The 23,685-nt window shown below is 38.4% G+C and overlaps 1 protein-coding gene across 1 annotated transcript in view; it reads left to right on the top strand.

Annotated features, from left to right (window-relative positions):
* crb1 (crumbs cell polarity complex component 1) overlaps positions 1 to 21,767 on the top strand; it is a 33,185-nt gene extending 11,418 nt beyond the window's left edge. Inside the window, exons 6-13 of the mRNA XM_051094743.1 lie at positions 1,963 to 2,892; positions 3,064 to 3,617; positions 4,388 to 4,553; positions 5,154 to 6,072; positions 7,963 to 8,007; positions 9,746 to 9,868; positions 11,392 to 11,518; positions 19,561 to 21,767. Coding sequence (XP_050950700.1) covers positions 1,963 to 2,892; positions 3,064 to 3,617; positions 4,388 to 4,553; positions 5,154 to 6,072; positions 7,963 to 8,007; positions 9,746 to 9,868; positions 11,392 to 11,518; positions 19,561 to 19,779 — 3,083 coding nt within the window. The 3' untranslated portion in view covers positions 19,780 to 21,767. The remainder of the gene's footprint in view (positions 1 to 1,962; positions 2,893 to 3,063; positions 3,618 to 4,387; positions 4,554 to 5,153; positions 6,073 to 7,962; positions 8,008 to 9,745; positions 9,869 to 11,391; positions 11,519 to 19,560) is intronic.
* The last annotated feature ends 1,918 nt before the right edge of the window (positions 21,768 to 23,685 follow it).

Here is a 23,685-nt window from a genome sequence, read left to right on the forward strand (position 1 = left end):
ATAGACAACTTAGTCAAAGAATCAATAATCCTAACTGTTTTGGGTCATTCTGTAATTACGGGTACATTTAGGATTTGACAATGTGAAGAAAAAGTTTTCCTGTTTCCTAAAAACCCAAACATGACCTTACATAGCTGCTTTGAAACAATCTATATTGTATAAAGTGTTATATAAATAAAGGTGATCTGTAGGAATATGTGCATAAAATACCATCTATGTTTGCTACCGTCCACCATGTTACTTTACTGAGTAACACCGTTGACAGGTAACTTAGTTGACATTTTTAGTGTTTTGGGCCTATACTCAACATGGAAGTCTGGAACTACTGAAATATATTTTCATAAACAAAACATTCATTTTGCAATAATACTTGGGTAACACTATTGACAGTCAATTAATCCATTCTTGACACAGGTTTGCTAGTTTAACCAATATTAGGGGAAAGAAAGAGAACATAACTTCTAGTGTTTCATCCATGTGCTTCTAGAGGAAATATCATCATACTGCGCAAACTATGCGAGAATGGGACAAACCTAGTTGTCGATGGTTTTTCGGACACACAGTTATAATCGCAATAAACACTTATTACTTATGAAGCACACACCCAAATGTCTTGATAACCTAATCTAACTGAAGGCAAAACTATGAAATTAATTTATATTTGAGGTAATTTTAAAGCTTAAATGCAGAGTAGAATGAGCAACTTTACAAAATCGGACAGCTGAATACCAGAGTTGCATGTGATATAAACATCATTTTTGAACAAAACATATGGCTTTTTCAACATATAGTAGTGTGATTTGGAAAAATATAATCATGTACTAGATAATTAAGCATCGGGGCTTTATATTGATGAAAATATATTAAAAACATAATTCATGCACATGAGATGTACCCACAATTCATCAGGTTGTTGCTACTGTACATCAGAACCGTCTTGGGTTTCTATCCAGTTTGCATAATCAAAACCAAATTGTCCATTATACACCACATCTTTCAGCACAAAATCACTCAGCTGATTCCCAGGCTAAACAACTAAACTTATAGCTACAAAATGATTTTTAATTCTTAGATTATGCAAAAGTGTCTGTTTCTCTGAACGTCAGGTTACCAGCTCAGGACATGACTCAGAGGCGGAGGCTATAATTGGGCTTCGCCATTTTAAGATGCTCAGGTTGCATTAAGCTAATCCCCTGGGAGCTGGCTTTGATGGGGGCCTAGTGTTGCAGTCCACAGTTTTTCTTGAAGGATGGAATGCACACTGACGGCTGTCTGTTAGGATGGCCTTTGCTATACAATAGATGGACCAATCATAAAGCAATGTGACTGAACAGATGCGTGGCAGCTAGACTTCTAATGCGATGGAAGTTGTACTTTGGATTTGGAGTGTTCTGTTGCTCATTTCAGGTAAATATTCACTGCTTTTTTGTAAGAATTAGTTTCAGTTGTATGATCATTCTTAGTGAAAATTCAATGGAGAAATAAGTTGCGTTAAGGGGGGGATTAAAAAACAAATGTCTTTAAATTCTGGTTAAACACAGTGAACGCACCGACCTTAGGTCATCAGTGAAGCTACTGCTTTCTTGTTCATGGTTTTCATGTGATGCATTATGCACAGCTTCTAAATGTTTTATCCAGGCATTTTTAACTCTTTCAGTAACTAAATTCTCATTGAAAATTGCAGAAAATAAGAACTCTGGCTGTCACCCTGAAATGAAGTTACATGAGTGTTATGCAACCAGCTTTGCACATTTGTCGTTGTGAGGGATTATTGACTAAAACGTGCCCACTTTGTTCCTGGCATGAGCTACTCTTTAGTTACAGACTTGAAATTGGCACAAATGCAGCAAATAGTTGTAAGGATGAACTCTTATTAAAACAATAAGAGCTTGTTTTATAAATGCAGTGAGAAAAGTTCATTCTTGGGTGAACTAAAATTTACTCTGGGCTCTCCCCTTACAGGTGCCTTGTGCGAGCAAAATACTACTGCTTGTACCACCAACCCGTGTCATAATGGAGCCACATGTGAGGACTTCCTGGGCAGCTACAAGTGCATCTGCCTGTCTGAAAGCCATGATGGAGTCCTCTATGGTGGCCGCAACTGTAGTGAGCCCCTGCTGGGTTGTGAGGGCCATGAGTGCCAGAACGGGGCGGCCTGTATGCCCTTCCTGAGCGAAGGTGTACATGGCTACAGTTGCATCTGTCAGCCGGGCTACACCGGCTCTTACTGCCAGACACCCACTGTATTCTCCTTTGAGACAATTGGAGGATTCCTGCACCTGCAGACCCCGCTGCTGGGTGCGGAAACATACTTTAATATCACGCTAAGCTTTCGCACAGTGCTGAAGAACACAGTGCTCTTTCAGAGGGGCAGCGAAGGGGTCACACTCAGCCTGGAGCTGCAGGAGACACACCTGCTTCTTGATCTTAGGAGTGACCCTCAGCCAAACGCAACCAGCTGGACTCTGACACTGCCTCAGGATGTATCTGATGGCGAATGGCACACGGTAGAGGCCGTGCTTGGAGAGGGTACCCTGCTACTACAACTACTGGAGCCATGCCAGGATGGAGAGAACTGTAGTGCAACAGCCCAAGTGGAGACCGGTGCCCTTGAGCTGGAGTCAGCCCTGCAAAGCACCTTTGTTGGAGGATCGGATGAGGGAGGGGGCTATGGCTCATTCATCGGCTGCATGAGGGACTTGTTTGTGGACTCGCAGTTGATGGTACCGGAGGACTGGCTGAGCAGCTCAGTGGTAAATGTCATGCAAGGCTGCAGCCATCATGACCGATGCCTTTCTGGTCCATGCGAGAACCATGGAAAGTGTGTTAACCTTTGGCAAGGTTACCAGTGCTCGTGTCCACGACCGTATGTGGGTCAAAACTGTGCTGAGGGTAAGAACACCAGGGACTGATCTCCCATGCCGTAGATGCATTTACTGATAGCCTTGCAATAAAAGTAGATCACATATACCTTGGGAGATGCTTTATGTTTCCCCCAAGGTTCCTTGTAGAAATAACTAAAATAGTTCTAGAAACTTTTTTTGTCTTCTCTTTCTCACACAGAGTATGTTACTGCTAGATTTGGCCAGGAAGACTTCGCAAGCTATGCTGTCTTCACTGTCACCGACCAACTGGAATCAGACACGCTCTATCTGTCCATGTTCTTGCGTACAAGGAAGGAGTCTGGTCTCTTGGTGCTGCTTGCCAACAGCACCACTGAGTACTTGCAGATGTGGCTGGAAAAAGGAAAACTTGTGGTGCAAGTCAACAACGTGAAGACTTTAATGGGTAAAAGTGTGGTTAACGATGGGGAGATCCATTTTGTTGCCATCACCATTAAGGAGGGTATGATGACTCTGCAGGAGTCAGATCGTGAATTCGGAGCAACAGATGTTCAACCTGTTTCTGTTCAGTTTGAAGATGTGGTCTATGTTGGCGGACTGCTTGATAGACAAAAGACATCTGCCTTTGGTGGTTATTTTAAAGGGTGTTTAGTAGACTTGCAGCTCAATGACAGGAAGCTAGAATTTTTCCCACTTGATGCTTCTGGGATGTCATACAGACCTGACCGCATGGTTGATGTTACCGCAGGCTGCACAAGTGATGACTCTTGCTCTGTAAGTTACAATGTTTCATAAGCATCATGAGCTCTCAGCTGCAACAAGACAATGATTAGGTTACACCAGATCTGGCAGATATGTGAACAAAACCTAATCTCAACTGGCTTTTATCCTCTTTGGCCTAGATCAGGGATCCTTAAATCTGGCTTGTGAGATCTATTTTCCTGCAGAGTAGCTCCAACCCTGATCAAACTCACCTACTTGTGATTTTCTAATGATCCTGAAGACATTGATTAGCATGCTCAGGTGTGTTGGATTTGGGTTAGAGCTAAACTCTGCAGGAAAGTGGATCGTGCAAGCCAGATTTGAGGATCCCTGGCCTAGATGATTTTGGTCATGAAACCAATTCAAAACACTGGGCAGACTCAAAAGATTTTTTTTTTTTAATCTGATTTGAATCACTAATCCAATAAACAATTAATCAGTTAATGCAAGTCCCTGAGTATTTATGCGGCTATTTAATACTGTATAGTTGATCATGTATAAATTGATGTGTTGATTGCAGAAATACTATCATATGATAGTATTTATAAATATATGGTCCCCTGACATAGCATTAATGTAGTTAGCCTCCTTTTGTTAGCAACTAGTAGTGTAGCTATATACAATATTTAAAGGGTAGCTTGACAGTAATTTTAACCAACAGAGAAACACTTTACAAGCTATGAGCTATTCCTAATTCCAAACACTTGATCTTACTACTTCTAAACATTTTCTTGTCTTTAAAAAATAAATTTGTATGTGTCATTTTTGTTTTTCCATTTCAGAAAAGTCCTTGCCAGAATGGTGGCATGTGCTTCTCTCTATGGGATGACTTCACATGTAACTGCCCTCCTAACACAACAGGGCAGCACTGTGAGGAGGTGAGATGGTGCGAACTCAACCCCTGCCCACCAAAAGCAACATGCCGAACCCTCAACCAAGGCTATGAATGTGAGTATTTTGGAACATCTGACCTCAGAAGTAAAAAACACAATAGTCAGCAATCATTTAATATTGGTTTGAATGCCATGTCAAATGTAATGTTTACAGAATGAAAATAAAATTAAGTATTTTGGATTAATACCCTTCCAGATTTACGTTGCAGACTAGGCTCAAGAAAGACACTTTGGGCACTTTTCTACTGCGTGGTACAGCTCGGTTTGCTTTTCCACCGGAGTTGAATACCGCTTCAAAGTGGGTGGGATTATAGATCGTTATAGTTGCACCACCACCTCATCTGCTGACCACGATACACTCATTCATAAGTTGGGTGCGACGCAAGTCATTTTAAAAAAGTTTTGCAAACAAATGATACTTGCCGACTATTTAAATCTAGCGTGTTCGGTGTCTTGCCTTGCAAATCCAATGCCCAAGTAGTGATGATTCGATATTTTAGTATCAGTATGGCTCGCTTGAAACCTCAACCGAAGTGGTACTAAAAAAAGTACCAGGTACTAAGTACTGTACACAGAGGAAAACTAAGATTCTTTTGCAAATATGTCTTAATCATAGAAGCTTTCCATAAACTGTGTCTGTCTTTATTCCATGTAGGCATTTCTAATGTGACTTTTCAAGACAATACCACTCTTGTATACCATGGGAATGGACTGATCTCCCGCCACCTGACCAGCATCGTTTTCAGTATCCGAACACGAAAACGCAATGTAGCAGTGTTACATGCAGAGAGCGGGTCTGACTTTGTAACAGTATCCATTCAAGATGGGTTTCTGGTGCTTGAGCTTCTAAGTGGACCTTCTTCCTCATCATCTTTGTCACCGGTAACCCTGCACAGCCCAAGACCAGTGGCCGATGGAGAATGGCATGTAGTAGAGCTGTTAATGGCCAGTCCTTGGGCTAACAGCTCCCAGTGGATTATGGTCCCTCTTGACGAAAATGACGAGCATACTATATCTGACTCCATGACTGGAAATCTAGACTTCCTCAGAGAAGGCGTCGATATCCTTCTAGGAGGACTTGGCTCAAAGTCTGGCTGGAATCTGATTGGCTGTCTGAGTAATGTTGAGATTGGTGGTATTGTGCTTTCATATTATGGTCCTGCTGAGGTGAGATTCCCACGTATACAAAAAGAGAAGTTCAATAAGATATCAGAGGAACCTGTCCAAACTGGCTGTGTTGGTGAGGCGGTGTGTGAACCCAACCCCTGCCAGCATGGGGGAATCTGTGATGATCGCTTCAACCTTTTCCAATGCTTCTGTCTACCTGGCTGGGGTGGTGATCGCTGTGAGCTGAATACCAACACCTGCGCCTCCAACCCCTGTCAACACGGATACTGTACTGTGCAGGACCTTTCATACAGCTGCACATGTGAGAGTGGCTACACTGGCACCAACTGTGAGGTGAAAGTGAACGTGTGTGCCAGTCACAAGTGTGCTAATGGTGGGACCTGCTTGCATGGCTTCAACAGCTACTCCTGCCTCTGTCCTGACAGATTTACTGGGCCATATTGCAAGTGAGTTTATTCTAATGTGTGTCATACAGTTTACTTCTTCACTACTGTTGGTCATACTTGGGTTTAGAACAGGAGTGTCCAAACCTGCTCCTGGAGGGCCACTGTCCTGCAGAGTTTAGCTTCAACCCCAGTTAAACACACCTCAACCAGCTAATCAAGGTCTGTAGACTCATTAGAAACTTCCAGGCAGTAGTGTTAGAGCTGCATTCTGCAGGACATTGGCCCTCCAGGTGCAAGATTGGACACCCCTGGTTTAGAGATTTGAGCAAACCCCTAACTCAGGGTTCTTCAAATCTGCAGTGACCTGCCGTCTAGCTCAAACCCTAATCCAGGGATCCTCAAATCTGGCCCACGAGATCCACTATCTTGCAGAGCTTTAACCCTAATCAAACACACCTGAGCATGCTAATGAAGGTTTTCAGGATCATTAGAAAATCACAGGTAGCTGAATGTGACCAGGGTTGGAGCTAAACTCTTCAGTGCATTGACCCTCCAGGGCAGGAAAAGGCAATTTTGGTCCTGGACTACTGATGTCCCGCAGAGTTTGGCCTTCAGACATCGGCACTCCAGAACCCGGCCCTAATCAAGCTACCTGTAATTCTGAAGGCCTTCATTAGGGTTGGAGCTAAACTCTACAGGGCAGTGGCCCTCCAGTGCCAGATTTGTGGTATTCTTAACCTTAAGTATTAAACTTGTAACTCAGGGAACGGCAACGTCGGTCCTGGAGGTCCACTGTCCTACAGAGTTTGGCTCTAACCCAAATCAAACCCACGTACCTGTAGCTGTCTAGTGATCTTGAAGACCTTGATTAGCTTGTTCAGGTGTGTTTGAATAGGGTTGGAGCTAAACTCTGCAGGACAGTGGTCCTCCAGGACACAGACATGAGTGATCCTTCAAATCATGTGAATGACAAGTAGTATGCAATGTCTTGTCGAAGCACCTGGACTTGACAGGTAACAGGTGAAACAATTTCATAAGCTTACGGTAAAAGAGGAACCTGAGGCATATCTAGGAATCAAAATATCTTTGAGAAATGAGCTTTTCTGCCTAGTAAGCTACCACCAAAATCACCCTGGCACTGTGATGGAGAATTTTGTGAGGGAAGCGCTGCTTTGTTCAATGTAAGAATCTAGTTGACTGAGTTTAGAAGTTACCGTCTAACTTTAGCAGATTTTGTACAGCCTGTATGCATACAAAGATTGGATTTAAGGCTTCTACACCAAGGCAATTCACAGATACGTCTGTAAGGAATAGTGTTTGTCCCTTCTGCAAAATATTGAAGCAAGTCAAGAAGAGACTTGCCTTAGATATGAAATCAACCTGGTGTTAAAAAGCCACAGCTCAAGAAGCTACTCCACTTTTCAAAAGGAAAGAGAATGCAAAACAGAAATGTAGACTTTGTACATAGAAACAGGCCACAAACCTCACACAATGATTCCCATCAAAGCAAGCAAGCAACCTGAATGAATCAAGACCCCTAAGAGACTGATTTGTTATAAAGGTAATGCAAATCATATAATTGCTTTTATGGTGTTGTTTATGCTGCAGAGATGCGTCTGTTGCCATACGTGTCATTTGAAAGCGATAATGGTAATAATAGTCTCTGTCGAGAGTGCCCATCCTCCAGTGGTTGCGTTAGGCCTTCAGGGTGGCATCTAAGGCAAGTCTGCAGCCATTTATCTCATAAACATGTTTTGTTGCCAGACTGCTTCATAGCACTCCTTTGAAACTGCCTTGCAGGCAGCCGGGAGACATAATAGATCTATCTTTTCCCCACTGCAGAGTTAGAGAGATCTTTGGTGTAAAGTTTTGTTGCTTAAAAAAAAAAAAAAAAAAGAGTGACGCTTGCTGTTTGTTTGTCTCTTTCCTGTTCCCTCTGTCTCACAACAGCACTCGGATTGAAGAGGCTCCGTGGTACGTAGTTGTCAGGAGCGTGTAAGTGCCGTTTTACTATTGACTTGTTTTTAGATTTATGCTCTTTTTTTATGTTTCCTCCTTATTTCCTTCTCCCCTTCCTTCCTGGTACCTTTTTTTTTTTTTTAAACTATCGATCCCCCTTTTCTTGCCATCCTTGCTTTCCTCACTTTCTTCCTTCAATTTTTCTTTCTTCTTTATTTTTCTCTTTCTATCTATCTGTTTTTTTTTCTCTTTTTCTTTCCTTTTGTTTCTCTTCCTCCCTCCCTTAATATCCTTTACTTTCTCTTCATATCTTTCTTTTTTCTTCCTTCCTACTCCCTTTCTTTCTTTCTTTCTTGATGTCCTTTACTTTCTCTCCATATTTCTTTCCTCTTCTTCCTTTGTATTAATTTTTTTCTTTCTTCTTTCTTTTTTCTTTCTTGCTGTCCTTTACTTTCTCTCCATATTTTTCTTTCCTCTTCTTCCTTCGTATTAATTTTTCTTTTTCTTTCTTTCTCTCTTTCTTTTCTTGCTGTCCTTTACTTTCTCTAAATATTTCTTCTTCCTTCGTATTTTTTCTTTCTTTCTTCTTTCCTTCTTTCTTTCTTTCTTTCTTTCCTTTTGTTTCTCTTCCTCCCTCGATATCCTTTACTTTCTCTTCATATATTTCTTTTTTCTTCCTTCCTACTCCCTTTCTTTCTTTCTTTCTTTCTTTCTGTCCTTTACTTTCTCTCCATATTTTTCTGTCCTCTTCTTCCTTTGTATTAATTTCTTTCTTTCTTTCTTTGTCTTTCTTTCTTTCTCCCCGAATTTTCCTTTTTATTCCTCTTTTCCTTTCTCTCATTTTCTTTCTTTCTTTCCCAGCAAATTTTCCTTTTTATTCCTCTTTTCCTTTCTCTCATTTTCTTTTCTTTCTTTTTCTCTTTCTTTCTTTCTGTCCTTTACTTTCTCTCCATATTTTCTTTCCTTTTCATCCTTCTGACTCCCTTTCTTTCTTTCCCTTAAATTTTCCTTTTTTTAATTCATCTTTTCCTTTCTCTCAATTCTGTTTCTTTCTTTCTTTGTTTCTTGCCATCCTTTACTTTAATCTATCTATCTATCTATCTATCTATCTATCTATCTATCTATCTATCTATCTAATCAATTCATATTGCTTTATTGTCATGACATACTTATACATATAGCCAAAGCATTGTACATAGCAAAATAAAAACAAAACAAAAATACATACAACATACATCCATAAAGAACTCCTGCTATCATTTACTTTTTCTCCATATTTTCTTTGCTTTTTCTTTCTTCCTACTTCTTTTCTTTTATCTCTTCCTTTCTTTCTTGCTCTTTTTTCATCATCTATCTATCTATCTATCTATCTATCTATCTATCTTTCTTTCTGTTCTCCTAGAATCCTCTATTTCACATTATCTCTGTAAAGTAAAAGAAAACCACAATAGGTACAATCTTCCATTCTTAAAACTCCTTATTTGTCATATCGTATCTTTGTCTATACAGAATAACAATAGGAGGGGGGGTTCATATTAGCTGTATGTTAATCCCCATATTAGGCGACGGTTTATTGTATCCTCTTTGTCTTGTGATCAGAGGTCCATTCACATGCTAATGTCATTATTCTAATAGTGGGCTAATCCTCTTTTGTGCGGGACAAAGCTGTGGGGGGTAGTAGGTAGTAGCCCCTTACATGGCTCTCAAGAGGAGAGGATAGATTCTTCATCATCTGTTATGTTTCTTTCTTTTCCCTCATCCTGCCCATCCCCAGACCGCCCAAGCTCCCGGTGTCCATCTGTGGTGATGAACAGCAGAACTACACATGTTTCAATGGGGGGAACTGTTCTGACACCAACATGATGTGTGACTGCCTCCCTGGGTTTTCGGGTCACTGGTGATTATTCCTCATCTTTCTTTGTTCACATCATCTCATATATATATATATATATATATATATATATATATATATATATATATATATATATATATATATATATATATATATATATATATATATATATATATATATATATATATATATACACTCTGGTCAAAATTATAAACGCAACACTTTTGTTTTTGCCCCCATTTTTCATGAGCTGAACTCACTTTTTCTATGTACACAAAAGGCCTATTTCTCTCAAATATTGTTCACTAATCTGTCTAAATCTGTGTTAGTGAGCACTTCTCCTCTGCCGAGATAATCCATCCACCTCACAGGTGTGGCATATCAAGATGCTGATTAGACAGCATGATTATTGCACAGGTGTGCCTTAGGCTGGCCACAATAAAAGGCCACTCTAAAATGTGCAGTTTTATCACACAGCACAATGCCACAGATGTCGCAAGTTTTGAGGGAGCGTGCAATTGGCATGCTGACTGCAGGAATGTCCACCAGAGCTGTTGCCCATGAATTGAATGTTCATTTCTCTACCATAAGCTGTCTCCAAAAGCATTTCAGAGAATTTGGCAGTACATCCAACTGGCCTCACAACCACAGACCACATGTAACCACACCAGCTTAGGACCTCCACATCCAGCATCTTCACCTCCAAGATCATCTGAGACCAGCCACCCAGACAGCTGCTGCATCAATCGGTTTGCATAACCAAAGAATTTCTGCACAAACTGTCAGAAACCGTCTCAGGGAAGCTCATCTGCATGCTCGTTGTCCTCATCGGGGTCTCGACCTGACTGCAGTTCGTCGTTGTAACCGACTTGAGTGGGCAAATGCTCACATTCGATGCCGTCTGGCACTTTGGAGAGGTGTTCTCTTCACGGATAAATCCCGGTCTTCACTGTACAGGGCAGATGGCTTCACTGTACAGGGCAGATGGCAGTGGCCCAGCATGGGCTGCAGCATGATAATGCACGGCCCCATGTTGCAAGGATCTGCTGGTAGCTGAAAACATCCTGTTCTTGGGTGAGCGGACATGTCACCCATTGAGCATGTTTTGCTCTGATGTCAGCACAGCCAGAAAGAGTGGACCAACATTCCACAGGCCACACTCAACAACCTGATCAACTCTATGCGAAGGAGATGTGTTGCACTGCGTGAGGCAAATGGTGGTCACACCAGATACTGACTGGTTTTTCTTTTTTTTTGGCCAGCCTAAAGCACACCTGTGCAATAATCATGCTGTCTTATCAGCATCTTGATATGCCACACCTGTGAGGTGGATGGATTATCTCGGCAAAGGAGAAGTGCTCACTAACACAGATTTAGACACATAGATTTGTGAACAATATTTGAGAGAAATAGGCCTTTTGTGTACATAGAAAAAGTCTTAAGCTCATTAAAAATGGGGGCAAAAACAAAAGTGTTGCATTTATAATTTTGGTCAGTGTACATGCTAATGAATTTCAGGCTAGTAATTAATAATATTAACAACAACTCGCTTCACATTTGTCACTTAGGTGCGAACTAGATCTTGATGAATGTAGATCCAACCCTTGCCTGAATGGCGGCTATTGCCAGAACATGGTCAACAAGTTCCAGTGTGTCTGCGAAATTACCTTCGCTGGCGAGACCTGTGAAGTCGACGTAAGCGACATTTACTTTTACATGGCAGCTTTGTTTTGGCAAAACCTCTTCCAGTTTCTCTCCTACCTCATTCTGCGCTTAGACGATGAACCAGAGGTAGACTGGGGTGACAATGAGTAAACAGGTCTTTGGTGAAGGCTAGAAAACGGGCTAGTGTAACACTTTTTTTTTGCACAGGTTTAACAAGCCGACTCAAAAATGTGGCTTCAAAACCGTTATATAAGGTCTGTTGAAACTGTAATATGAATTTGTAACACAGACAGTATTGTTCGTTGATCAGGGAAAAACAATGTGCAAGGGCTTCAATATTTACTGGATCAGACCCTTAGACGACATATCAGTAAAACCACTTAGTGCCTTAATATGACATGGTTTTCATAAACGAAATTGTATCTAATCCAAAGGTTGTTTTTACTGTACTTTATGCAGTTCATGTGAGAACCGTAGACTGATTTCAGGGAAAATATTTGGAAAATACTTTGTGCGCTTGGTGTTTTTAAGTTTAGCATTACTTAAAGATTGCACATAATATAGCTTGAATAATACTTCTAATAATGATTGGAATTGAATTACAATGATTTGAACGAATTTTCATGAATTGCGATATAAATGATAAAATTCCATTCCGTAATTCATAATTCCAATTTAATAATTATTTGGCATACTGGGAAATAAAACGTATCCAAATTATTGGATAATTGTGACGCAAACAATGTATTTTTGGCTATTACTATAAATATACCTGTGCTACTTAAGACTGGTTTTGTGGTCCAGGGTCACATATAACAAATTTAATTTAATTTTAAAAAGCATCATCATTCAGTTATTAAAAGTCATTTCTATGGTATTTAAATTTATAATTTTCTGATTTATATTAATCAAAATCCCTCTATTGATCAACTCATCATATTTTTGTGTCTTAAAATCATTTTTAACTACTTCTTTCAGTATATCTTAAACTATCAATGTCACACTCATCGTTTCAGTAGTTTATAGTTATGTGTTCATCTGTCTGTTGATCTCTGTTAGCGTTCATGACCAGATTGTGTACGTTGTGTCTCTCACATTCTGTCTTTAGATGACTGTCTTCAAATAAAACATTTTCTCTCCATCCCATCCATCATCAATCTGTTGTTTGTCCTTTGTCACTTTTGTTTAGCTGTCTCTCTGCTGTCATTACACATCCAGAGACTGTGCCAGTGGCACATCATGGAGGTTTTGAAGAATGTTGCCACAGATTTTGATAGACAGAGCCACTGAACTAGGGGCGGCAGACACATCAAAGACACAGCAGCACTGTAAAACCTATGGCAGGCATGTTGACTCAGCAGTTTTTGTGTAGTCCTGACACCATAGGATGTTGAGACCATGCAAAAGTGCGTACTGTGCAAGTTTGAAACAAGTTGGAGATTTTTTTTTTCCCAGATGCAACTTACAGTATTTCAGTTGCTGTGACAGCTTAAGGGTACATCGGATACACTGGTTCCAAACCCGTAAGACCTTCATTCATATTCAGAAACAAATGAAGATATTTTTGATGAAATCCAAGAGCTTTCTGACCCTGCATAGGCAGCAATGCAACCGACACATTCAAGGCCCAGAAAGTTAGTGAGGACATTGTTAAAATAGTCCATGTGACATCAGTGGTTCAACCGTTATTTTATGAAGCTACGAGAACATTGCTATAAAGAGTGACATGGAAGAGAAGAAATTGTTCTACAAAAAAATTACAGTTGAACCACTGATGTCACATGGACTATTTTAACGATGTCCTTATTACATTTCTCGACCTTGAACGTGTCAGTTGCGTTACTGTGTATGCAGGGTCAGAAAACTCTCGAATTTCATCAAAAATATCTTAATTTGTGTTCTGAAGATGAACCAAGGTCCTACGGGTTTGGAACAACATAAGGGTAAGTAATTAAATGACAGAATTTTCATTTTTGGGTGAGCTATCCCTTTAAATAAACTGACCAGATGATATTTATGAGTTGTATATACGATATCATAACGCTGAACGGCACTGTGACAAAACGCACAGAAAAAAACAGATAAGATTAACCTCCTCAAGATGTCCTTCTTTCATCTTGTAAGCAGCGTGTAGAATAAAGATAGCCACGTTCCACTCTTTTAATCCTACCTAACAGGATATATACGGGTGAGAGGAATTTATCACATGCTGAGACATGTTACAGCCTTACTTTGAGCTATGATGTTTTCTTAAAGGAGAATTTCACTTCCAGAACAAAAATGTACAGATAATGTACTCACCCCCTTGTCATCCAAGATGTTCATGTCTTTCTTTCTTCACGCCTTGTCTAGCTCTGCGTGAACTCTGTGTTTGCTGGGTCAATACAGTTAGGATACGTCGAAAAACTCCCTTCTCATTTTCTCCTCCAACTTCAAAATCATCCTACATCGCTGCAAAAGTACTGACCAAGTGTTTACAAAACGAATGTGCAAGGAGGGTCAAAGAGCCTTTACAAAAAAGGTAAAACAGCGATGTAGGACGATTTTGAAGTTGGTGGAGAAAAAGAAAAGGGAGTTTTTACACATACCCTAACTGTATTGACCCGGAATACACAGAGTTCATGCAGAGCTAGACAAGACGAGCGTTTGAGGTTAAAAAGTATATAAACTGTAAATTACTAGATAAGATCCTTTTTTCTCGGGTGGGATTGTTTATAGCTCTTTAAAGCTGCATTTAAACTGATTTTGGAAGTTCAAACTCACAAGCACCATAGAAGTCCACTTTATGGAGAGAAATCCTGAAATGTTTTCCTCAAAAGACAATTTCTTTACGACTGAAGAAGGAAAGACATGAACATCTTGGATGACAAGGGGGTGAGTAAATTACCTGTTCATTTTTATTCTAGAAAGTGAACTTCTCTTTTAAGGACCTTATGAAATCAAAATAAGACTTTTGTGGCTTTTAGTTCACATCCATTAGTTTTGAAGCCATTTAAATGCTAGTATACTTATAAAAAAAATTAACAGATAAACACATTTAAAATTTAGCCCTCACTTTCACAGACTAATAATATTAATGACTCATCTTGTACTATAAAAACATTTGTCCAGTCAAATGCTTTCTAGAAAATGTCTTGATTATATCGTTCCCAAACTTCCTATTCAGATAATGTTATCTATTTATAGCATTTTTTGCTACCTGATCTTATGACGAAAATGTACCTGCGGGAATTGTTTCGCAAGAGGCGAAATACATTCCAATAAGTACATATCACTGCAGTTTCCAACAGAAGTGAACACTAGAGGCGGTAAAAGAGCGAGTACTGTTTTCGTACACAGTTACGATTACAGCTTCATATGTTTCGCTTTCCAGACATAACATGCTTGCTCGGCAAATAAGTCAGCATAAAATTGGACTTAGGATGCGGAATCCTTGGGTCCGAATTCCGTGAAAAATGCAATGAAAGAGTTGAAAGATGAGAGATCGGAAAACAAGCTAAAACCACATGCTTGCGATCGCGTTTTTACATCACATTCGCTTTTGTTCATACTATCGGGTAGGTTTAAGTGTAGTGCAGATGGTACGTTATTTTAAAACGTCATGGAGCATTAGAGTTATAACACCACTCAATGGACATTTCAGGTCAGAAATGCGGTGACACGTACAAAACCGATGTCACAAAAAAACATACCACATTTGAACATTTGTATGTTCATCTGTTCCGGAAAAAAAAAAACAAAAAAAAAAAACAACAACACTCTTTTAGTGCCACTTAGTGGACATTTCACATCGAATATGTCGCGAAACATACATGGCAGTACGTATTTTGGATCTTGCGGAAAAGTTCCCATAGGTACGTTTTCGTCATGCGGTCAAGTTTTTTCTGGAATAAAACAGGCAGCCTACCTAAATTAATCAATTAATTGTTTTATTATACAAACCGATTCATTAAAATGAGTCAGAGTTAGCGACTCTTTTAATGAAAGAATGTCAATTCTCTTGGTATACCTATGTGTGCAATATTACTTAAAAAAATGGTGAAATAACAGTAATACTTTTTGAAAGAAAAAAAAAAGTTAATTAAAATTGACACTGTTTTGAAAACACAAATCGGAACTGTCACATTATCACTATAACATGACTTTTTGAATATTATAGAGATAGTTCACCCAAAAGTAAAAATTCTGTCATTCATTACTCACCCTCATGTCGTTCCAAACCCGTAAGACCCTCATTCATCTTCAAAGCACAAATTAAGACATTTTTGATGAAATCCTAGAGCTTTCTGACCCTGCATAGACAGCAACGCAAATACCATGTTCAAGGCCCAGAAAGGTAGTAAGGACATTGTTAAAGAGGTCATCGGATGCCCATTTTCCATAAGTTGATATGATTCTTTAGGGTATTAATGAAAAGTCCATAATATACTTTGATTAAAAATTCTTAATTGTTGTGTAAAACAACACCCTTTTACATTTGTATTTGTACATACACTGCCAACACACATTAATGTTCAAACAACATGTAAATGTGAACTTTGCATCCGATGACCCCTTTAAAGTCCATGTGACATCAGTGATTCAACCTTAATGTTATAAAGCTATGAGAATACTTTTTTTGCGCAAAGAAAACAAACATAACTTTATTCAACAATGTCTTCTTTTAAAGCAAATTCAACATTTTTTTTTCCAGTTTACCTGAAGTTATAGTGTCGCTACTCCACAACATACCTATTTAAATAAATAAATTAAATAAATAAGTGTCCTACCTCAACTTCATGAGTTGTTAGCAAAGGCGAAAAAAGCGTATTCAAACTGGTTCGCTGGATAACTTTATCTAGGTTATTATAAATCATTTAAAATATTTCGTACAGTTTTATTACTAATATGCAATACATTTAAAAAGCTTAAAAATAGATCATTTATGCAGAGGCAAGGCGACAGGGAAGCAAGCACAGCTCTTGAGGGCTAGTGTTTTTTTGACTGCTGAAGCATAAATGTGTCTCAGTGTGAGGAATCTGTGGGTCTGTGGTTCTGCTCCACGTCTGCAGAGAAAGTTTGTGTCTTCAGAGTGACAGAATAGTGCTTGGCCAGCAGAAAGGCGCAGCGGCGTTCTGTGTGAAATGCAACTCAGCAGTGCATCGCTGCAGGTCTGAGAAACGAGGGGGAAATATATCGGGAGAAGCTTATCGCTGTGACAGGGTCGTTTGTCTGCTGGAAAGTCTGGCTGTCTCTCTCTTTCCCGCTTTCTCTCACACACATAAAACATCGCCTTCAGAGCAGGTGATGAGCTCAGCTCAGAGTTTCTGTGGCCATGAGCTTCTTGCCTGTCTTTGCTGCTTCAACAGATGGAGCCGAATGTTGGGAAGGGCTGGGTTGGATGATCTAATTTTGGTCCTGAAGATCAGTCCATCTACTCTACAGTAGAAAGTGTGTGAGAAGCAGCATTTGGGGGTGTATCCATGAATCTTGGCACTATATAATCTTTTTTTATAGTATATGTATGATATAATAAAATATAATTGATAGATTTATAAATATAACTCGCTATTGTTAATATAATATTGATATACACTGTTATGCCATTAGGTTGCGACAAGTGAATGTATATTTGTTTGAACTAGAAATCATTTCATTAAAAGATTCGTTTAAAAACACTGATTCATTCAGAAACAAAACAAGTGACTCATTGAATGTTAGTCAACAGATTTTTTCATAAAAGCTGATTCAAAAACAAAACAATATGAGTGAGTCATTAAGTCCCATATTCAACTGAATTCCAAAATTCTAAAGTATTCAAAAACTTCTGAGTCATTGAATCATTCAGACAACAGATTTATTCACAACCAAAAAAATATGAGTGAGTCATTGAATCACTCATTCACTTGGTTAGTTTAAACAAAACAACTAGTCACTGAATCATTCAAGTTAACAGATCTGTTTAAAAACAATATTGAGTTGAGGAACAAAAAAATATGAATAACGCATTAAATCAACAAAAACAAAAAGTGAATCACTGAATCATTCAACTGATTCATTTAAAACGCTGTTTTCAGGAACAAAATAAGGGACTCTAATTTAGTGAGTTATTGAATTGTTCAGTCAACTCATTTATTTAAAAACACTCACTGATTCAGAAACAAAGTGAGTCATTCATTCAACAGATTCTTTCAAAATAGACATATTTAGGAATGTGATAGTTAGATACAGAATCATTTAGTCAACAGATCTGTTCTAAAACATTGATTCAGGATCAAAAAATGTGAGCGAGTCACTGAATTACTCATTTAATTGCTTAGTTTAAACAAAACAACTAGTCACTGAATCATTCAAGTGAACAGATTTGTTAAAAAAAAACTATTGATTTCATGAACAACATAATATGAGTGATGCATTAAATCAACAAAAACAAAAAGTGAATCACTGAATCATTCATTCAACTTATTCATTAAAAACGCTGTTTTCAGAAACAAAACGGGTGACTCTCTAATGTAGTGAGTTATTGAATTGTTCAGTCAACTGAGTTATTTAAAAACACTCAGTGATTCAGGAACGAAGTGAGTGATTCATTCAACAGATTCTTTAAAAACATATTTAGGAACGTATAAGTTAGTCACAGAATCATTCAGTCAACAGATCTGTTCAAAAACATTGATTGAATCAGGAACCAAGCAATCATTAAATGACTCATTCAACTGCTTAGTTCAATATTCAGACATTAAATACTGATTGGTTTCGGGAACAAAAAAAATATGAGTGATGCATTGTCAACAAAAACAAAAAGTAAGTAGTCGGATCATTCGTTCAACCGATTCATTTAAAATGCTGTTTTCAGTTACAAAATAAGAGACTCTCTAATTTAGTGAGTCACTAAATTAGAGATTTAAAAACCTGATTCATTCGGGAACAAAGTGAGTCATTTAACAGATTATTTTAAAACGGACATATTTTGTAACATATGAATCACTGAGTCATTCAGTCAACAGATTTATTCAAAAACACTGATTGATTCAGGAACCAAACAATATGAGTGAATCATTGAATCACTCATTCAGCTGCTTAGTTCAGTGTTCAGACACATTCAGGAACAAAACGCACTAGTGAGTCATTGAATCATTCAGTCAACAGATTTGTTGAAAAACACTGATTTTGGGAGCAAAAAAATATGAGTGCTTCATTAAATCATTCATTAAACCAATCTGTTCTGAAGCACTTACTGGAAAAAAAAAAGTGAATCGCTGAATCATGCATTCAACCGATTTGCTTAAAACACTGTTTTCAGAAACAAAACAAGTGACTAAATTGTTGAGGCACTGAATCCTTTGATTTATTCAGGAACAAAATCAAATGAGGGAGTCATTTAACAGATTTGTTAAAAACAGACATACTTAGGAACCTATATGTCAGTCACTGATTTATTCATGAACAGAACATGACTGTTTGTAGCTTTTAATTAACTAGTAATGCTGGATTTAAAATATACTCAATATTAACTTATCATTTAACTCATGTATAGACTAAAAGGCGGAACATTTTGACTTTAGTGAAAATGTCAAGAGATGTGACAAATGGAGGGGGTAAAATGGGACATTGCCCTGGTGAAAAAAACAGCATATGCTGGTAGGTAGGTTTTGATGGTGGGATGCTGGTTAGGTAGGTTTTGATGCTGGGTTAAGCTGGTCTTTTGCTGGTTTATGCTGGTCCTTGACCAGCAAAATGACCAGCAAAAACCAGCAAAGGACCAGCTTAAACCAGCATCAAAACATACCTACCAGCATATGCTGTTTTTTCACCAGGGTGGGAGCAGATGACTATGCCAATAAACCTAAAGAGAGCAGCTCACCTTATGAAATACTTTCTAGCATGTCAGCTTACACACACTGAGCCAAAAGAATCTCAATGTGTGTATGTGAAGTGTTTTCAAACATCTGAACATAGAGTATACAGTTTAATTATGTTGTCAAGCATCAAATTAAAGTGTGTCAGATGCAAAAACACACGTCTGCTTTTTGTCAAATATTACTTTTACTCACTTCTGGTCACTGACTCCGCCCCGTCTTCCTTTCCTCCAGCTGAATGCAGAGACCGTGTCGTCTGACTTGTTGCTGTCTATCAGCCTGGTGTCCGTGTTTCTATTGTTGGGTCTTTTCGGCGTGGCCACAGGTTTGGTCATCACACTGAACCGACGGGCCACACGAGGCACTTACAGCCCCAGTCGACAGGAGAAGGAAGGTTCAAGAGTGGAGATGTGGAACATCGTTCAGCCTCCACCAATGGAGAGACTCATCTGAGCCAATCAACCAACAGCCAGTCACGTTGGTTTTACAAGACGAAGGAAAAAGACCTTTTTATTCATTAATCACGTGGCAGCTATCATCAGCTAGGCAACAGTCTTATTAACGATCATTTTGGTTGGACAATCTTCCTCATAATGGATGTTTAATTTATGTAATATAATGTGATAAACACCTCCGAAAAGCTTTAGGATTCATCGATTTGTGAATTGTGAAGCGTTTTAATAGTAGGCGCATCAGTGCTGCTCAACAATCACGGCTAATTATGCTGCCTCACGTGCAATCGGGATTATCGTAAATTGTTTCCTAATCGAAAATTGGATATGAATGAACTACATTACCATTGTCTTGTCGTTAAAGTAGTGCCTATTTATATATGAACAATCATTTGAAGCATAAATGTTTTATAAACAGTGCAATATCCCTGCATTTGGCCGAAAATTTCCAGAATCGTCAGCAAGCTGACTATCTAGTGCGGTGAATGTGTATGTTATCACCCAATGGAATATTACATTTCATTTTTTTTCTCACAACAAAGCACTTGAATGCGGTGAGCTCGTAATCATGGCTTTATACACCAGAAATAGGAAATTTCCGATAGCACGTGAAGGCAACATTACAACATATTTAATAAGACTTCAGACAGTGATTTCAGGGTGGGCGGAGCTTATCACGACGACTTGAGACGTTCAAGAAACGGTGTTGTGCCCATTTTCGACTCCCTGCCAAGTTATTACCCCCTCTCATTGAAACTGCTACCTGATTGCCTAATCCTAACCCCACCCCTAATCCTGTCCCCTCCTTCTCACCTAATCCTAAACCTACCAATACTAGGGGGGTGTAATCTGGCAGGGGTCGGAATTCGGCACAACAATGGAATAGTTTTTGCATGGCACCTGGTCAGGACTTAAAGTTCTCATATTTATGTGTTCATGCTGCCATTGAGCTATAAAAGTAACATTTGCAGGAGAAAAAAAACAAACAAAAAAACAAAAACAAACGCACACTACGAGATAGTATTTCCAATTTCTGTATTTAGTTTTTCTGTGGGTATGCGTAAGGTTCTCGTAAGCGTGTCTCAGGACTGTTTTTTCTTCAAATGTTGTCATTTTAGCTCTGTAATAAAGACTTCAAGCGTTAGTTCACGTCGAGAATGAAAATTTCCTGATAATTTATTTGCCTCCATGTCATCCAAGATGTTCATGTCTTTCTTCAGTCGCAAAGAAATGAAGGTTTTTGAGGAAAACATTCCAGGATTTTTCTCCTTATAGTGGACTTCAGTAGTGACCAACGGGTTGAAGGTCCAAATTGCAGTTTCAAAGGGATCTACATGATCGCAGATGAGGAACAAGGGTCTTATTTAACGAAACGATCTGTCATTTTCTTAAAAAAATAAAAATGCATATACTAGCCCTGCGATGCGAGTTTGAGTCTTCACGCATTGCGGAATCATGTTGGAAAAGTCCTTTCCAAGTTCTTCATCTGTGTATTTTGGTTCAAAAAGGTAGGGTAGGGCAAAAAAATGTTCAAAAAAACAAAAAACTAATTTTCTTCTCAAAACTTAAAAATTGTCCGTTTTTTTGTAAAAGGATTTTGACTTTCTTTGCACGTTTGCTTTGTAAACATTTTTATTACTCTTGGAAAATGACTTTGTTTTGCTAAGACTCTTATTCCTCAGCTGGGAACGTGTAGAGCCCTTTGAGGCTGCACTGAAACTGCAATTTGTTCCTTCAACCGGTTGTTCCCCATTGAAGTCCACTATATGGAGAAAAATCCTGGAATATTTTCCTTAAAAACCTTACATTTTCATTCTGGAAGTGAACTTCTCCTTTACATTTGTCGAGTACATTATGATCAACATCAACTTTTAATGAACTGATAGCATAGAAACACAAAAATGGATTTGTTATAATTTGATGCTGTTGTTCTGTAAAGAAAATTGTGTAAATGATTTGTGTCGATATTAAAAACAATAGTTTAACTGATCACCTGCTTATTTATACTTAAGCTCTGGTTTAGTATGACATGAACATCATGCTTGTGGTAAAATGAAGAGTGAATCAACACAGGTGAGTTATATGGACATAATTTATTTCAGATCACAGTGCATACAGTGGTACCAGTAGTTCTGTAATAACACATCAGACTGACCTAATTTGCATTTGAAAACAATATAACTGCACTGAGAGAGCATGCGGTGGAGTTCATCCGGCTTCATTCACTCAAAAGCACTTCAACCACCACAAACTGAACTTGATCGCATGGTGATTCCATACGTACGTACCAGCAAACACTCAAGAAAAAGAAGTATGATTGGTGTCTATCATCATATTGAATAAAATCAGCTGTACAGACTTTTGCGTTGTGTTGAACATTCAGAAGCAGTTTGGAGAGTCCAGTGATTCAGCTACAGCAGCTACTTACTCAATTTACAAAAGAATTCAACAGCAAATCAGACGGAAGAAGCAATGTCAAAATACTACGAATGGTACCATGGTCATAAAAGCTGACATCATATTTCAGTGCGCTCATGCATCTTTAAAAGAATTCCCAGCGACACAAAATATCAGAATTTACAACGAAAATGCACATCAATAACAAGAACATATGTAAACAGGAAAGAAGAAGAAAAAGATTTTGGGTAGCACTTTCCTCAACGTATGTGGTCACTATCTAGTTTCAAGTAGTGTTCAAATTTAAACTGGTGAACAGTAACTGGTTCAAATTTAAATGTAACCAAGCGAAATTGTAAAAAATAATGACTTTTCATACAGATTTCCCAAAAGATTACACTTGGTAGTTTCTATGCTGCAACATGAACGGTGTACAGATTTCAAATAATGCTAAACAACATTAAATAAAATGATCTCTACCTTAATAACAAATATGTAAATTAGAAATTGGGTTAAATATCTTTTCAAGGCGAAATTCTAGCTACTCTGAATTTTCAGTCAAATATCAAGAAGTTATTCAAACAACATAGCACACTTAAAGACATGGATGACAATGATAAACCAAACCATACATGTTTTCTAAATACACAGTATCAAAAACAATAAAGACAATACAAATACGCAGAGAAAGCAATGTAAAACAGACCACATGGGCATTGTGAGATGCTTCGGCTGAGATCCTGTGCTTGGCTGGTATTTAACAGGCTGATGGGCTTTCTTGCATCAACCATATAAACAGGTTATTAGGCAAAAACCACAACTTCTATGACATTCTCCTATTATTTACTATTATACAGTATTTCAGGCTTCGGTTTGAGTACTAATATGTGATTTAGAAACTGAATTCAAAATTCAGAACTAAATACTAAAGTACCTGTAATAAATATGAGCTCAGCATCACTTTTATCGTTTTCATGCGAAAACTGACGGGCGAAATCCAGCCATTACAAAAGGAGCCCACACGATTGGGACTTTGACGTGAGGGCGAAAAATTTTCCCGCCCACATTTCACAGCTGGATGGATTCTGTGTCGATCAATGTGAAGTTGCTTGATTTGAAAGTGACTTAAGAGTGAGCTGTGCTTCATACATCGCTGCACTATTGACTATTGACTAAATGTTGCTAATCATTGCTAGGGAGCAGGCAGTCCACTAGTATTTCAACAAGTTTTTCAAACTGATGAACTCCGTTAAGGCACAACCTTGCATTTAAATAGTAATTGGGTCGATTTAATTTCAGAAGTTCCCTTAAATACGTTAGCTGTATTGTTAAAAAGAGAACGCGTAACGCTATACACTGTAAAAAATAAAAAAAAACACAATTTGTTGAGTCAGCTTAAATTAATTTGTTACCCTGCTGCCTTAAAATTTTAAGTTCTGTCAACTAAAATAAGTTTAGTCAACTTGAAATGTTAAGTCGTACTAAGTAACAACTTAGATATTTGTGTTTG

The sequence above is a fragment of the Labeo rohita genome, chromosome 22, assembly GCF_022985175.1.
Source record: "Labeo rohita strain BAU-BD-2019 chromosome 22, IGBB_LRoh.1.0, whole genome shotgun sequence".
Taxonomy (NCBI): domain Eukaryota; kingdom Metazoa; phylum Chordata; class Actinopteri; order Cypriniformes; family Cyprinidae; genus Labeo; species Labeo rohita.